The sequence below is a fragment of the Homalodisca vitripennis genome, chromosome X (assembly GCF_021130785.1).
Source record: "Homalodisca vitripennis isolate AUS2020 chromosome X, UT_GWSS_2.1, whole genome shotgun sequence".
Classification (NCBI taxonomy): domain Eukaryota; kingdom Metazoa; phylum Arthropoda; class Insecta; order Hemiptera; family Cicadellidae; genus Homalodisca; species Homalodisca vitripennis.
The window spans coordinates 74,991,818-75,008,847 of NC_060215.1; the positions used below are offsets into that span (position 1 = coordinate 74,991,818).

A 17,030-nucleotide genomic window follows, 5' to 3' on the forward strand; every position below is an offset into this window, starting at 1 on the left:
CAGCGGATGCTACTCACATTTATATTATTAGTGACATGGTGTGGTGTATTAAAGTGACAAAAGTCATAGTCTGTCAGTAAGAGGCTGCATAGTACTACACGTCGACAAGCTAACAAAGGTAACTTAACCTGGTATAGTGTAATACATTATCTCGTCCGACATACTCAAGTAACAACAACATATGGAACAACTTACATTCAAAATAATTCAGTTAATTTATTTTGCTTATAAAATATGGTATATTTGACTGTATCTTATCGCTCCATGTATATTACCTTTGACACATGTAAAAGTTTTATTCTTTGAAGTTACATCTATAAATTATAGAACCGTATTTTAGTGCACTATATTCGCCAGGATAATATTATTCAAGTTGTGTTACCGTTAGATAAGACTCTGTTGATTGTGTTTGAATGTTCTGAAACTTAATAACTAACACCTACTGAATATCTATTTCAAAAACCGAGTGAGGTACGTTATTGAATTTTCAACACATAAAATGATTCAAAAAAGTAAAATTATCAAATAAACTATCTCAAAAAACCTAGACTACAAATATCAAATTCAAGGTGACGTGTGTCATCAAACGGTAGCCAGGGTCAGATTGTTTATGGTTAAAATACACAAATTATTATTACTTAAGTTTTCTGCTATGACCTCGGGATACGCCCTTAAATATAGTGTTAATAGTATTTAATACACTCACTTGTCTGTGTTGAGGTTCTAACACATGGGGTTTTCCTTCTTTAAACTAAATGATTTTAACAGTTTAAACATGGTTTAAAGCGATATGGTTAAAATTGGTTGTGTTATTTTTTCATTTCAGTGTCAAAACCTTTCAACTTTCTTAAAGAAAGGTAAAATAAAGAAGAAATGTTCTCACTCCACAAGGCGTTACGGGGTTTTAAATAATTATTTTAGATAATTTTTTAAACGAGATCCAAGGAAAAACTGCCGAGTATAAAACAATAAGTATGTGATTTATGACTTATACAGTTTAATATATATTCAATCAAATATTCCGTAAGGTAATTATGTGTTTTTAATATAAAATGTAAGCCATTCCCTATAGCATATGCCAAATAAATACTATACCAAATTTGTATCCATATTTTCAAGAGATTATTTCCTTTGTATTACAAATGGGCTAAATTTTACCACTTTGAATACTTAAAATTTATCGTGAAGCATCTAAAAATATATTTCTCTATTTCTCCTGAATTCGAAGATATCTTAAATGGTCGTGTCTATGAATAACACAATCATTATTCACCAGTAGTTTTATCCATATACACAGTTGCGGATAAAATAATGTTCACAACTATCATGGTAGGTATCATAACGCACCTCGTATAACTCTAACGGCAGTCACTAAACTCGTACCGTAATACCCTTCATCCAAGTGCGTAATAGCTATTATAACGTGACGGCTATAATGTTAACTTCAATTACATAATAACATTTGTCTCATAAATAAACATAAATAAACCATTGAACTAAGGTTGTTATCAAACTCGTAAATTCAATGTTGCCTGTACATTATAATAATTCTTAATGTAATGATCGATCCAAAATTAAGTTTTTGGAAATATTCTTTGACCTTCAAAGATCTTGTAATGTAAAATTTCTGTAAAGCAAATTTGTATCTAAAAGTTCATTGGTGTTATTTTCTATGTTATGAGCGACATGTATACAGGGTGTTTGAAAAGTATGGGTACGGCTTAATATTTTAAAAACCATAGGTGATAACATCTATAAACTTTGCACAGTGTCATATGGCTATGTAAACTATTTTTCCTTGCTATTACCATGACATGCCAACCATGGGGGGACGGGCCACAGAGGAAAGCATGGAAATCTTAAATTGAAGCATGGGTCGAGTGATACCTCATTTGAAAGAGCTCACTTAGTAGATGTGAATGCCGCAAACCGCATCTCAAAAGGTTTATCCAATCAGAAATGGCGGTTTGTTTTAGGTACACATTGTGAAGTACATTATGCGCTGCCATTTCTGACTGGATCGTCGTATTCTGATGCGGTAGGCGGCGTTTCACTCTACTAACCAATGTGTTTTCACTGACTTTTTTTAATTAGCAAATTATGTTATAAATTTATAACACAATAAATAAAACTAAAAAACATTGGTATTTATTGAGTTTAATTCATTGTGTTATAAATTTATGACATAATTTGCTAATTAAAAAAAGTCAGTGAAAACACATTGGTTAGTAGAGTGAAACGCCGCCTACCGCATCAGAATACGACGATCCAGTCAGAAATGGCAGCGCATAATGTACTTCACAATGTGTACCTAAAACAAACCGCCATTTCTGATTGGATAAACCTTTTGAGATGCGGTTTGCGGCATTCAAATCTACTAAGTGAGCTCTTTCAAATGAGGTATCACTCGACCCATGCTTCAATTTAAGATTTCCATGTTTTCCTCTGTGGGCCGTCCCCCCATGGTTGGCATGTCATGGTAATAGCAAGGAAAAATAGTTTACATAGCCATATGACACTGTGCAAAGTTTATAGATGTTATCACCTATGGTTTTTAAAATATTAAGCCGTACCCATACTTTTCAAACACCCTGTATGTTAGTCAGTAAGCATTTCTTATCATTTGTAAGGGATTTACCTTATTACTTACTACGTGGTAACGCTTAGTCTATTGGTACCCTCCTCTCGACAGGTAACCTTAAATGTTTGCCACAATTTACCGTTGTATCGGTTTATCTTATTGAAAATAAAATGTATGTTCTTGTTGTCCGGTTTATATTTATTTACTTAGACTTCTGAGGTTTTTTTATCAATATGTTTGCGATACTTTTACCGGGGTTAAAAATTGTACTTTCTGTGTATATTCTGTGTAAATAGAACAAGCAGGGCGTATAAATTATTGAGTCAATGTCAAAAGTATTTGACTTGCTTCTTTAGTATAACCATATTATTTGAAATTTTTTTGTATTTTATTGAGTATTTTTATTGTAAACTATTAATCTCATAACTACATATTACGAAACCAATAAAATTCGTAAAAACTTAAGAATTAATGGCAAAAACGAGAATTCTAGTTTAATATTTCAGATGTTTATTATTTAATATTTATCTCATTTTTACGCGTGTGACCGGTAAAGAACACCCACCAGATCTCACGATAATAGGCTGTTCTGACACTAAATATATAATGCGTCCTCGAAAGTAGAAATGCAAGTCTGTCATATGCTGTATATATCCATTCTTTTGGGTGTAGAGTATTAGTTTACAAATCCATATTGATGTTTGAAATCATTTTGGCAGCTATTCAACTAAACTGTGTAAGTTTGACCGTATTATATTTATATAAGAGTACATTAATTATACACTAAAAATATGAAATTTGTTGTGAGAATTGGACAATAAAATATGTTGAAAAGTCACTCGTGGATTACGAATGGATGTCGCAATAGTGTGGCCATTGTAAACCTAGTGAACCATACTCTGTGGCAAAGTATCATTCAATATAGTGATACACTTTCATGGCGATATACGCATATGATTTTTGTGAACTTGTTCTTTATTAATATGTAGTACACATATTGTATGTTTGAGAAAACTCTTGAATTTTGCATATTGTTATAATGCTCCATCAACAATTTTGGAGTGAACAATTTATGTTTTAGTGAACTGGAGAAGCAAGGTGTAAGCAGCCAGAAAAAATACAATTTCACAACGGTTCTCTTGAGAGGATCAGGGAAAGAGGAGATCCGCCTTACAAGACTCAGCAAATTCTGCAAATACGCCATCGTAGTACAGGCTTACAACAAAAGAGGTGCTGGCCCACTTTCCCCTGAAGTTCTTGCGCAGACTTTAGAAGATGGTTTGTTACATTCTTATTACTCGAGTTTTATCTATTTATATTTATCGGGAAACTCAAATTTAGTGATAAATCAGAGATCTTTATGAAATGTGGTTTCTATGTATGGTAAAGTACTCTTATAAACCATACTTCAAACGTGCTATTCGCACTAATTACTCACTAAAATTTACTAAAAATTTAAATTATTATTTGTACCATAACGTCATATGAAATTACTCTATTTAAGTTTTATAGAACCAATTCTAATAATTCATAAACTATCTCAAATCTATAACTACTCTTATAAATATCAATACACTTAGTATAACTATAAATAAATTAGGTATTTTTAGAACTGCATAAATTTTCTAAAACTACAGGAAAATTCATATAATTTTCAATTATCAATTTTAATAATAAATTACTCCAAAACAGCTTCTGGAAAATATTTCATAATAAATCTTTGACTTACTATTAATAACTCATAAATTTACAACAGAATTTGTACACATTGATAACATGTAAAATAATGACACGAATCAATCTAAACTTGTAATTCTTGAAAGCCATAAATGCAACAGTTTTGAGGTTTCATTAAAAATATAATTGAGATATTTTAAAAACAATAGTACTTAGTATTAATTAATCGTCTTAGTAAAGAGGAAATTCAAACTTTTTTTATTATCTTTATAATTAACGTCAGGAATAAACACCTTTCTGCAATGAATATCCTTGTACGTTTATTGTACCATTATAACTATATTATAACTTTTCTACTGGGATGTATTGTAATATTAAAAATAACACATTATATTAAAGAAATATAGCTCTTAACTTTGAAAATAATTCTGTAATTCAATTTTATTTGGTAAATGTATATTCTCTACTTCCTTTTTACAACAGTTGCACAGAATACCTATATTTTAGCCTTGAACTGACCATAATTCGGATATTGCCTACTTTTAATTTGAGGAGTACCTTCCGAGGAGGTTAAAGTAACTAAAACACCAAAAGAATAAACATGGAAAATAGGTATCAATCATGGTATCATTATCTTTTAAAATTTGACAGACGCTATGGATGAACGAGATTTGATACGATCTTTGTTACGTGAGTGCTTACGGATCACAACGGCTGAACCCCAATTTGGCTAATTTTATTTCAGTTATCTCAAAACGGTAACTACGCATATTAGCGTATTCTATTTTGAGTTAAAATGAAGATAAAATCGTGTGTCCACAAACCTAATAGATTACACTCGTATGTTATACCTGAAAAAAGTACGTTGAATTATGAAATGCGTATAACCTGAGGAATAGTATATTTTCAGTTACATTATTATTTAAAATATTGTATGTTATATAATTGATATTCCCTTAAGTTAGATGAAAAGTCTGGTAATGGAGAAGTGCATTGAACATTGAAACGAGATGGGAAAGTTCCGATATGTGGTATAGAGGAATCTGAATGTAACAAGCAGAGTTAAGCATGCAAAGGAGCACATGACAATAGACTTCTTAGCGAGGTATTTTGGTATCTTCTCGAATCGGAAACCAGTATATTTTCTTTACAGTATTTTATGTATTTTCAATTTACCAGGAATAAAATCAAATGTTTTTCCTAAGCCAGGTCCATTTAAGAATTTCCAATAAAACCCCAACGTAGCAATGATCTTTGTGATATACCAGGTGCAATGAACCGGAAATAGGTACGTCATACTAAAATACAGGAGCTTTACTGATAAAGGGTTCTTTTATTAGAGTTATAATACACATTTGAATATATTTCATCAATAACCTCCAACTTCAACCAACTTTTGTAAGTTTAATTTAATAATTGTCTACATTAATTAAAATATGATTAAACATGATTGTAAAACCAATTTTGAAGCAGTCTAAAAAGAAACAAACGTTTCAGTAAAAGTTGCAGTTCAGGCAAGAGGAAACTGAATGCTAATATGTATACAAATCAATAATACTCTCACTGTTTATGTATAACATTCGAGTCTCATTTCCAAACTTCCGAGACTGAAATTTGAGTTAATCCATATATACCTACTCTCCCTATAACTCAATTTCTATGTTTCTTTTCCTATAGAGTCCATTGTAATCTTCCTACAGCTATCTTTTCTTGTGTGGTCTTCCACAATCCGTGCGTTGCCTCTCAGATATGAGCGCACTCAACAAGTTTTAAATTGGAAATAAAAAAAAAGAAAAACATGTATTACATGTTATTATTTGACATTGTTGTAATATTTTTTTTATACTAGATGATATTGAACAACGGTCAAGCGCTATGGGTCTATGGACTATTTTTGAACTCCAAAAATATAATGAAAGTAACAGTTGTAATGTTTTCCAAATAAAATAGTTGAACTAAATAAATTAATGCATTATTTTTTACAATTACAGTACAATGCATGTATCAATAAATATTACATAAATCATTTTTTGTTGTTGATATATTACTTTTTATACTTTTTACATGGATTATTAATTTCAAATAAACATTTTATCGTATTTTACGGGGTCGTTTATGCCCTTAGTGCCAGAGGCGTCACCACGACAGATCCAGTGCGAGCCAGCGTCGCCAGAGTCTTTGCAGGTCACGTGGCAGCCCCCTCCTGAGACTCTGGTCCATGGAATTATTCAGGGATATCGTCTATATTATGAGCCTACCGAAGATATGCAAGGTTAGATAACGACATAAACTGCAAAATTACTGTATAAATATGACAAGACAGTTATATAACTTATGTATAATAGTGTATATACACCTTTTTGAGTTAACCCTGCAATGCACACAAAGATCAGTAAGTTAAGTGCAATGGGTTTGCCATAAAAAACTGTAAATTATTTAATAATAAACGTATAAATAGCAGTACATTTTTAATATAATGAAGAAAATTATGTTATAGGTTTTGATAGGAACAAATTCATACAATAAATTTAGACAAGTATGAAAGTAGTAGATATGACTCCCACTCATCTAAATGATTATTGTTATGGCTAAATGGTTATAGAATAGGAAATGGGTTATAGGTTTAGAATGATGTTTATAATACTAATTATCTTTAAAATTAAGCTATGAGAGTAAGTAACTTGGGAGATCTAAACTTTAGAAATCTCAAATAAGTTTAACACTTTCGTAACCAAAACGCTATGGGTGTAACATTGTATTATGATTTCTCACAACACACGACAAAATTATGGTGCGAAATGTGCGGTGGGATACAGTATGAATTGTTCAGTTCAGATCTATTTCACTTTTCTATTAGTGTAGCATCTGAATCTGCAGTCTGTTAGATCTGAAGATATTCGAACCAGTAAGATCTAAACAGTAGAGTTGCAAACCACTTAGTACTTTCCATGATTTCACTAATGATAGTCATGACACCTGAGTACTAAGACATAGGCTACCAAAATCTGACACCTAACTCAGCCAGTCGGTGACGAAGACGTTGAGACTGACTTTAAATCCAGATTCCAGGATTTAAATATGTAACGGTGTCGTATTTCAGTTTAACTACTAAGCGTTGCACTAAGCGGAAAGTGAAATTGGAGCAGAAATAAAGAAGTCACGTCCCCTCACATTTTTGTTTAAAAATGGTTGTTTAGTTCTGTTATAAACTCCATATAAGTCATAGCTTACTTGCTACCTAAAATCCATAATCTTATATGCGACTACTGTTATATACGATTTCTATCAACTGTAGGGTTACAATTTTCAATTTTGATAAAGAAACACTGATGAAATAAATTTACTAGATTCAAAATTCACAAAGAAATATTGTAATGGTATGCGTTTCAAAACATTTAATGGATTTGGTTTTAATATGCTTGTATTCGATGGTTGGGACAAAAAAGATTACAATATACCTTTTAGTATTACTTGTAGATAGTATGTCCACTTTGCATATAAAATTTCCATATATGTGTTAATCAATTTTCTTATGATGCAAAACGCCTATTATATTATTTTTTTTAACGCATAAAGAACCTTCCATGCAGTGGGGCATCCTACCACCTGTCACTCGTATTGCGTTAAATATAATTATCCTATTTCATTGAATAAAGTTACTGGACTATCTGTAAATACGATATGTAAATACGACATATTTCGCTGAAACGAAGCCCTGTATATTAAGAGGGTTTAAGTCGCTTGGTCAGGAGGTATTGCCAAGTATGAGTTACGTTGAAGCTGTTCCGACTCTTACTTATTATAGCCTTGTTTCAGACTATTCTTCCATCGACATCTCGGAAAAGGTTAGTTTTAACGAAAATCATCACAATACAATCGTTAGGCTATAAAAATAAAAAGCTAATATTTTCTGTAGACAATTATATTTATTTCATATCTACAAAAATTCATGTAGGTTCCACTAGGTGCATTGTGTTATATCGACTTGTAGTGACTTGTCGTAACGGGCTTCGCTGAGGTTGCATCTACAATTTCAAATCTATAGCTCATTTAATTTTCGATATGTCCTTCGGACAATCCAAAAATATAAGAGTTGGGAAATAGAAGTTCTCGCGAAAATGACATATCATAGAACTTAGTTTCGTTGAGATATAGTCTCATGCAGGATTTTAAGTCTGCATATTAAATCTTGCTGTATATATCTTGCTATATGATACATTCAGACTTTGGGTCTTTTTCGTTTAAGGGCCAGCTCAAAAGACCCTAGCTTGCCTATTCAAAACTCAGATCACGCGATGCTTGCCCGCTGCGCAGCGCTTTGCGCTGCTTGCTCTTTTAGAAAAAAATTAACTCGAGCTTGCAAAGTCCAAGCCCAGATCAACTCACCACGCTTTATTGACACAAAACTCAGACAGAACTAACGCAGGTTTCATTACAGGCAAAAGATAAGCGGTGCGCGTTTATCACTGATAAGATAAGACGAGTTTATACTAGAAGTAGTAACCGGAATACTGCCCTACGAACTAATAACACCAAAAAAACGATTAAATGCACTGTCAGTCAGGTATAGTATGTTTGTAAGGTGCTGGCCCTTAAACGAAAGAGACCCCAGACTTTTTTTTAGGTAATATGGGTTTTATACCATTGGTTAAATAATAAAAGTGTACACACTACGTCTACATAAAATTATGTATGGTGTATGGGATAGTTACGCTACATATGTTAATATGTAACTGTTTAAATCTCTTTTGGGTGTATTGAGTTAAAAAATGATTTATTCTGCTATTTTCTCGTTGCCTTATGGGTATATTTATTTTTTAAATGTATGTATTCTTATGTTTTCTTGCTAACATCAGGTTTACCCATTGAACCTATGTTAAAATATTCGCTAATGCTCAACAAAACCCCATTTAGGGACATGCATCGTCATCGAACTCAGTGTTACTCGTCTAGAAATAAAGCTTCATGCAAAATTTAAAGTCTGTATATCATTTAGTTCTCGAGACATCGTGCGGGCAGACAGTCAGACAGTCATTCAATTTTTCCAGCCCCCTAAGTTTACTAATGGCTAGCCAATCAGCCAATAACTTCTTGAAACGGTGACGGTTTAGCCGATGGGTGGTTGTTCCGAGGGTGGTTAAGAAGACGCCCACTGCTTAAGAAAATGTATTACTCAAGCTACGAAATTTAATTTTGTAAAAAGTAATTACTTCAGCTCCACCTTCACGGAGTTTATAAAATTGATTGGGTGTCTTTCCGTAAGGTTTAATATTACCAGCACAATAAGTGTTCCAAATATACTGACCCATTTCGATACTCGAGTTCAGTGATAAAACATACATAACCTATATTTACTTTTTGCAAACAAAACAATTTTCAAGCATTACACTTACAAGTACCCAATTGCGACAATTCTTCCTTACGTGTACCATATAAAATGACATGAACTTTGTTTCTAAGACAATCAGCAGTTTAAAAATCCTGAATTCGTTCAAAATAATAACAAATCAAGACATCTGGATTAACTGATTAAACATCTGTATATTACCACTTGAAATATTATAATTATTTCGTTGTATTGCACGGAATGAATTAACTATATAATAGAAATATCCAGTAGTGTAATAGCTATTTACTCCTAACAAAGCATGCTTCTAATACCTGGATCGAAATTGTTTAGTTTTTCTCTCAGGTCATTCATTTTATTCCATCCTTCATATTGTCTATAGTTTAAAACCTGCTCTAAAATACACCTTATGTTCAGGATTGTTGAAAGTATTTTTCCAAAACGCTACTGTTTGTTTTCAGGTGTTAGCATGAAGTATGCCATTTATATGTACTATAAAATTTAAAATTTTAGCAGAAAGTTACGACGTTTTTGGAAAATAATAGAGCAATTATTTCGCTGTTTTAATACAAGACACAGCTTAACATAATATACATAATACTTAAAAGTAATAATTAATGAGAGTGGTTTTTAGTTTTTACATTTATATACATCATTAAAAATTATATACTAGTAATTTTATACTCTTATTGCTCTATTTCAGAGTACGCAATGTTGTAGTATTTTCAATGCAATATTATTAGAGGTTTCAGTATTGCAGTTCCAAGTTCTCTGGAAAAAAATTTAGTTAGTGTTTTTTTTTTGCAGATGTAACACAAGTTCAAACTAAAATTACCACAGCCCTGACTACTAAGCTACACGGGCTTCTGAAGTACACCAATTACAGTATAGAGATCCTTGCCTTTACAAGAGTCGGCGATGGAGCCAAGTCCGAGCGTATTTACTGCAGGACAAAGGAGGATGGTAATAATTTTGCTATTTATGTTTCATGTTACACCTCTGTGATATCTTAGCGTTGTTAACCACGCATTATTTTACTATACAGTAAACCTGTTGTATCCGGGCTGGTCACAAATGAAAAAAATTGTAACTTTGGAACAAGAAATGTCACATGGGCAAGCTCAACCACTTTTTCCCACATATAGGCGGTTGATGCGTGGGTGTGTGACGGTGAGTGAAGTACGGAGGATTTGTTTTCCTTAAGACGTACACGTCTGCACTATATTTTAGAAACAATGTACTTGGCAAAAAAGGGACATCAGGGCATTTATGTTTCGAGTGTGCAATGGAGCGTGTTTCAGCGGTAAATAGTTACTTGCAACATTAATCTGTTACTTATATAGTGAATACTATAATTTCAAATATTGTATATTAGTGGATGTGTATTGTTTTTTAAAATAATTTTTTTTTAGTGTATACCCTTTCAAATTATATTTTGATGTACATATGTAACTACAACAAACATATCCAATGCATTCGTTTAGTTTGAAATGGAATAGCAGTTTTCAGGTCTTAAAATTATAAAATGTCATGGAAACATTTCCAGTATAGTTCGCTTCGCGGCATTTTGACTAAGTTTTATCCATCAAATTTATTTGAACATTTTCGTGTATGACCGGTGAAGTCCGCGGTATCCTACGGTGAGTTTGCTTGGCCTATATTGCACAAGGTGATTCACTTAGGATTCGGCCGAGGGCAGTTCAAGGTGGGGAGTTCACCGACTCCACGTCTGTAGCACTCGAAACCCTCACCATCTTCTACCTTCTTCTTCTACTGCGACTATACTCTTATTTTCTTCTTCTGTGAAATGAAGCGAACTCTCTACTGTGTCTCCGCCTTCTACCTCCCCTTCCCACTATGGATCCTCGTCACAGACCCTCTTCCCCCTCGCCCTCTTGTCAGATCGCGCACTGCAGCAGGCATCGCCGACAATGCGCTCTACCCACGAGTCAGGGAACGCCACGTGACTCCGCCACATGTACCTCCACCTTAACATCACCACCTCCCGTGCTATCCCATGCGTCATCTCCGTCAGACAAACAATCACTACCACATCAAACCTCACCTACACATCCTCCAGTGCTTTACCGGCTTCTTCTGCAGCAACTGTTGGGTCTCCGGCCACGCATGTTGTTATGCCTCTCTTGCCACCACCGATTCCACCGTCAACTTCTGGGTCCACTCCGATTAGCTTGCCGGCACCCTCGTCCGGTGGTCAACTACGTGTCAGCTTGAGTAGGTGGCGAAGCTCACTCCTAGGTTGGCGAAAGATCTTTCTTCGCGCTCTGAACCTGGTACTATACCTCCTACCTACTGGAGGCCACTTCACGTCCTTAATATTTATTTAACTTGCATGTGACTTATATTTGTAACTTTTTATTTTATTATTTATTGTATATTAGGGCCATGTCTGTTAGTATATATTTGTATTGTTGTAATGTTTAAACTGTTTATTGTTGCTACTCTTAGTTTATCATATATGACCTGTTTAATAGTATTACCGCAAATTGCATGTTGCATACTAATATCGCATATTGTTAAGCAATTAATATCGTAGATTAAAAAATCGCAACAAATAAAGGGAAAATATAAATCCCAAATATTTAACAATTTCATAATTACGTAGTACCTTTAAAAATTACACAGCTACATCGGTAGTATATTTCTTTTAAATAACTTCGTATCTATTTACTGTATTTATTTAAATAAACACAAACATTTACGGTGTGTTTATTTAAATATCACACCGTAATATCATAAAAATATTTAAAAGAAATATCATACTTAGTAGTGATTTCTCTATAACTTAAATTGGATCTATATTTGCAGTTCCGGATCCTCCGGCGAACATTAAGGCCATGTTAGAGAGTCCTGATATTGCTGTGGTTGCATGGTTACCTCCCACCCACCCCAATGGCATCATCCTCAAGTACGGCATCTACATCAGAGTCATGGATGGAGGTCATCAGATCGACATCAAGAACATGCAACAGCCACCTAGCTCTCTGGACCACTTACGTTACACGTTTCCAGGCCTCAAGAAGAGACACGTGTACGAGTTTTTTGTAACCGCATTCACCAAAGTGGGAGAGAGTCAGAGCACGTCAGTCGCTAGCGTCACTCCCTCTACCAAAGGTAAAAACTATATAGCTTCTGTAATAATCTTTTTATTAAAGTTCACCTAATTTTGTGATGGAGGCGATATTTTTCACTGGAAATTTGCCATCGGTCTCGGACACAAAAATCTATTATGCCCAAATCTAGCTTGAAATTATTAAAATTATTATTATTCGGGTATGAAATGAATATCACTTTATATGTAACTTATATGTACAATATTGAATCAATTGATGTGTTCAAATAGAGAGGGAGGTTATAAAGACAATGTCTGGTGAAAATAACAGATTTAAATTGATTCGAAACTACATTTGAGCATAGCCTACTATCAATAATTACTAATAGTAATTACTATCAATATTGTAAAAGTAATGCGGTTTTGTTTTCCGTGTGTCTATACGACTGTTAGTTGGCATATACTAATACATAATATTTATTATAACGATTGTAAATTGGTATGCACTTGCATATTAGATGACAAAAGTAATGGAACCATCCGATCTGTTATATAAGAATGTAACATTTTAGACTATTTATTATAAAACATATAATGCTCTAAGAATTTGTGAGTTTCTTTTATAATAAATTAAATTATTTTAAAAGCTTGACAGCTCAAAATCCGATCTTGAAATTGGATCGAGATTCACGATATTTTTTCTAAGGGGGAAACAACATATGAGTTTATCTGCGTATTTTATGTTCTCCAAAAATTGCCTTAACTTATTATCTGGTGCCTTTAAATAGAGAGGTCTTATTCTTGCAGTAAACGCGGGAATATTATCATTCGGAGGACTGAAAGTGGTGTCCTGGAAGAGCGACGTGCGGCTTCACTGTCGAGTTGTTGGGATTCCAGAGCCAAAACAGGAATGGAGAAGTGGTAATTGTAATTTACTTATTGCTTTTAAGTAAAGCCGTATACACTTTCTTAATTAAATGAATGTCACTTAACCAAATTCTTATAAAAGTAAGGAATCTGTATAGTTAATATATATATTAAGAGGTTTATGATCGTAGGGGATGTGCGTATCAACTTCCAGCAACCCGGTTCACGCATGGAGTTGATGGGAGACGGGTCGCTCATGCTGAAGTCCGCTCAGCGCAGTGACCAAGGCGAGTACACCTGTTTGGTCTCCAACGAGCACAGTAAAGACCACATCACTTTTCTACTTCTTGTACAAGGTAAACAGTTCTTCAGTTAATCGTTATGTTTTGTTTACTTGACGAGTACTATCGTTGTTTCTGAGCAGTACAATGTGAAATATTTGAAAGTTGAGTTTTGTTTTGAGTGACGATTCTTCTGCAGAGATGATCATGTCTGCTGTTGCAAGTCAAACGCACCTTAAGATCTAATACTCTCAATGAGAATGTTTTTGCGTGAATTTTGGTGTCCGAAGTAATATTTATGAAATTTTTTATTGCAATAATGACACTAGTAAAGGCCCTTGTAGGCTTCGAAAACATGAGCGTAGAGCAGATATAATTTTTTTTAATCGGCTTCCCTTAACCTGTTACATTATGTAATGAACAAGATGAATAATATCCAAAAGTACATTACAGACACTCAACTCAAATTTTCTTGCTTTTATAATTAATGATATTGTAGAACTACTATTCAGTAGTTCTTTATCTACCTGAAATAACAATTTGTATGTTATTTCCCGATGTTCCCAGTTCCTCCAACGGCACCTCTTCTTCTGGTGACGGGAAACACAGCTCATTCCTTGCAACTGCAGTGGAAGCTAGGGGACGATGGAGGCAGTCCGACCCGTGGGTTCGTGATACACTTGAAAGCAGACAACGGAGAATGGGAGGAACTTCGGGTGGAAGGAGCTCTCAGCACGTACGCTCTGTCAAACCTACGCTGTGGCACCCTGTATCACGTCTTCCTTACAGCCTATAACCGGGTGCGTAGTAATTCAGTTGAATTTAATGTTTACGAACAAAATTTTTACATGCGGGGGAGCGTTTCATGACCTAATCTTCAACTTTTTTACTTATTTACCAATGCTAAATGAATAAACGTGTTAATATTACTTTATTATCTTACGAACACGGTGCGATATAAGACTGACAATCTAAAAAGCACTGTTGCTGCATACGGGATGACAAAAGCCAAAGGATTTCACTAATAGTTTTGTCTCAGCCACAGAAGTGGTAAAGGGCGTACGGTGTTCATAATCCAACAGTCAGTACTGTATTACAGTTTCATCAGTCAGTATTCTACCTTTAAAACAGTCAAATCAGAGTTAGAAAAGTCATAAGAAGAATCTTTTGAATCTTCAACTGTAAGGATACTTTTGTGTCAAAGAATATATTACATTCGTATTTGTAGATAGGCATTAAGCAAAAATCCAGGTAAAAGTCGATAAATATTATATTAAAGAAAATTCCCTTTTAAAAAGATGCAGAGATAAGGCTGTCGAGCCATTTCTACTACTTAGCCTCATATAAATACAGAAATTTACAGAATGTTGTACTTTATTGTAACACATAATCAAAGCTTAATTAAAACATAAAATATTACAAAACTTAAAAAGTAATAAAAAAGTAGTAAAATGTATTCCCTTTAGGTAAACTACTGCAGGCCGTCTTCCGTCAGCTGAATATAAATATATATATTGGTTTTACTTTAACTCATTTGAATGAATGTTATTATTTATGTATAGGGCTTAGGACAGGATTTCCTCAAACGCTTATTTCCATTATTAACTAGAGATCAAGAAATACATTTAAGAGAACCAGTTCTTTACAGTATTGTCGAAGAGATACATTTAGAAATTGTGCGTAAAGAAGACGTCCAATGAAAGACCAAAGAAATTTGCATTCTTGATGCATTGATGAAGGATTATTATTAAGTGGGTATTGATGGATGTAAACAGGCTATTAACATTCAACGGCAGCTAAACATCATTAACACTTAACTGTTTATACTCAACACAATATATCTAGGGTTAATAGTGAACGTTAATTCAAACTGCTGAGTTTACGAATGGTGAGTACGGTAATTATTGCCTAGATAACCAACGTGAAGCAACAAACTGTTTGGATGGGCGACCGCTGAGAGGTATTGTCTTTGCAAGCAGCCTGACTAAACATTATTGTTCGTTTTGGAGTCTCCCTTAAGCTTTTTTGTGTGGAGACGGGATAAAGTTGCCATTTCTAATAAGTAAAGCATGTGAGATCTGTTAATGGCGAGCACGTAAGCAAACCGAGGTCGCAACAACGTCGAGCCGTCGTTTTACGGGTGATTTTTTTTATTGTCAGAGTCCCAACGTTAAAATATAACTTCTTTAAGAATGGTAAAATGTGTTTTTATCCCTCTTCGAGGAATTATAGTTATTTGCTAAATAGTAACTTTGGAAAATGTTGTAACCAGATCTAAAGAAAATTCGCCAAAATATGGATGAGTTTTATGACTAATTCAATCTTCAAAAGAGAACTTTAAACAAAGGATTTGTTCCCGATTTTTTTGTATCACTAAACAATGGAAAATTTTCGGAGAAATCTTGGCACCTTAACGGACTGCCATTTCTCAATAAATTAATTTTAGTGTATTTCGATTTTAAAACATTAACTATTATTTTATGTTTAAGAAATGTAATTTCCTTTTGGTATATTACATCTACATTATCTAAAAAGTCATATACATATCTTTAACCAATTTTACTTGGGCTTGATTTTATATGGGTCCAATTACTTAGAACTTTAAAACTCTAAAGTTTATTTTTCGATGAGTAATAAAAAAATTCTATTTTTTCTCTCTTCAGGTCTTTTATTTTAAAGGAATCTTACTAAAAATATAAGCAATTGAAGAAATTTACTGCATTTGAAAACGTATATCACTTTCTTTAATTATACCAAAGACATAGTATAACTTTAAATATTCTGCACTATCCGTTCTTACAATAGAACTTCGTATGTGGGACAGGTTGGCAGTGGAAGTCCGAGTCAAACGCTACCGGTGCGGACCAGGGGGTCACTGCCTCTCATTCCTACTATTTCTCAGCTGCTTGTAGTCAACTCAACTCAAGTGGGCATTCGCCTTAACTCCTGGCCCGACGGTGGTTGTCCAATGCTTTATTTTGTCCTGGAATACGCAACTGGAAACGTTCAAGACTACACAGTTGGTGAGTACCTATTGTTTGTACACTTAGGAAAAGAAGCTAAGAAAACTCTCAATGTATTTAGTCGTAAAATGACTTTTGCGCTGCTTGCTTACGGAGTGACAGAGTATTCAGAATAGGAACAAAATAAATGATTTGAGGGAGTCCATTCCTCCCTAAACATTCTGTTTTAAATGTCGTGCAT

At 33.8% G+C, this 17,030-nt stretch overlaps 1 protein-coding gene across 1 annotated transcript in view; it reads left to right on the forward strand.

Moving 5' to 3' along the window:
* Positions 1-17,030, forward strand: part of LOC124369216 (Down syndrome cell adhesion molecule-like protein Dscam2) — a 39,063-nt gene that overhangs the window by 21,424 nt on the left and 609 nt on the right. The window contains exons 7-14 of the mRNA XM_046827058.1: positions 3,663-3,859; positions 6,384-6,530; positions 10,413-10,568; positions 12,435-12,740; positions 13,486-13,599; positions 13,737-13,901; positions 14,394-14,626; positions 16,651-16,849. Coding sequence (XP_046683014.1) covers positions 3,663-3,859; positions 6,384-6,530; positions 10,413-10,568; positions 12,435-12,740; positions 13,486-13,599; positions 13,737-13,901; positions 14,394-14,626; positions 16,651-16,849 — 1,517 coding nt within the window. The remainder of the gene's footprint in view (positions 1-3,662; positions 3,860-6,383; positions 6,531-10,412; positions 10,569-12,434; positions 12,741-13,485; positions 13,600-13,736; positions 13,902-14,393; positions 14,627-16,650; positions 16,850-17,030) is intronic.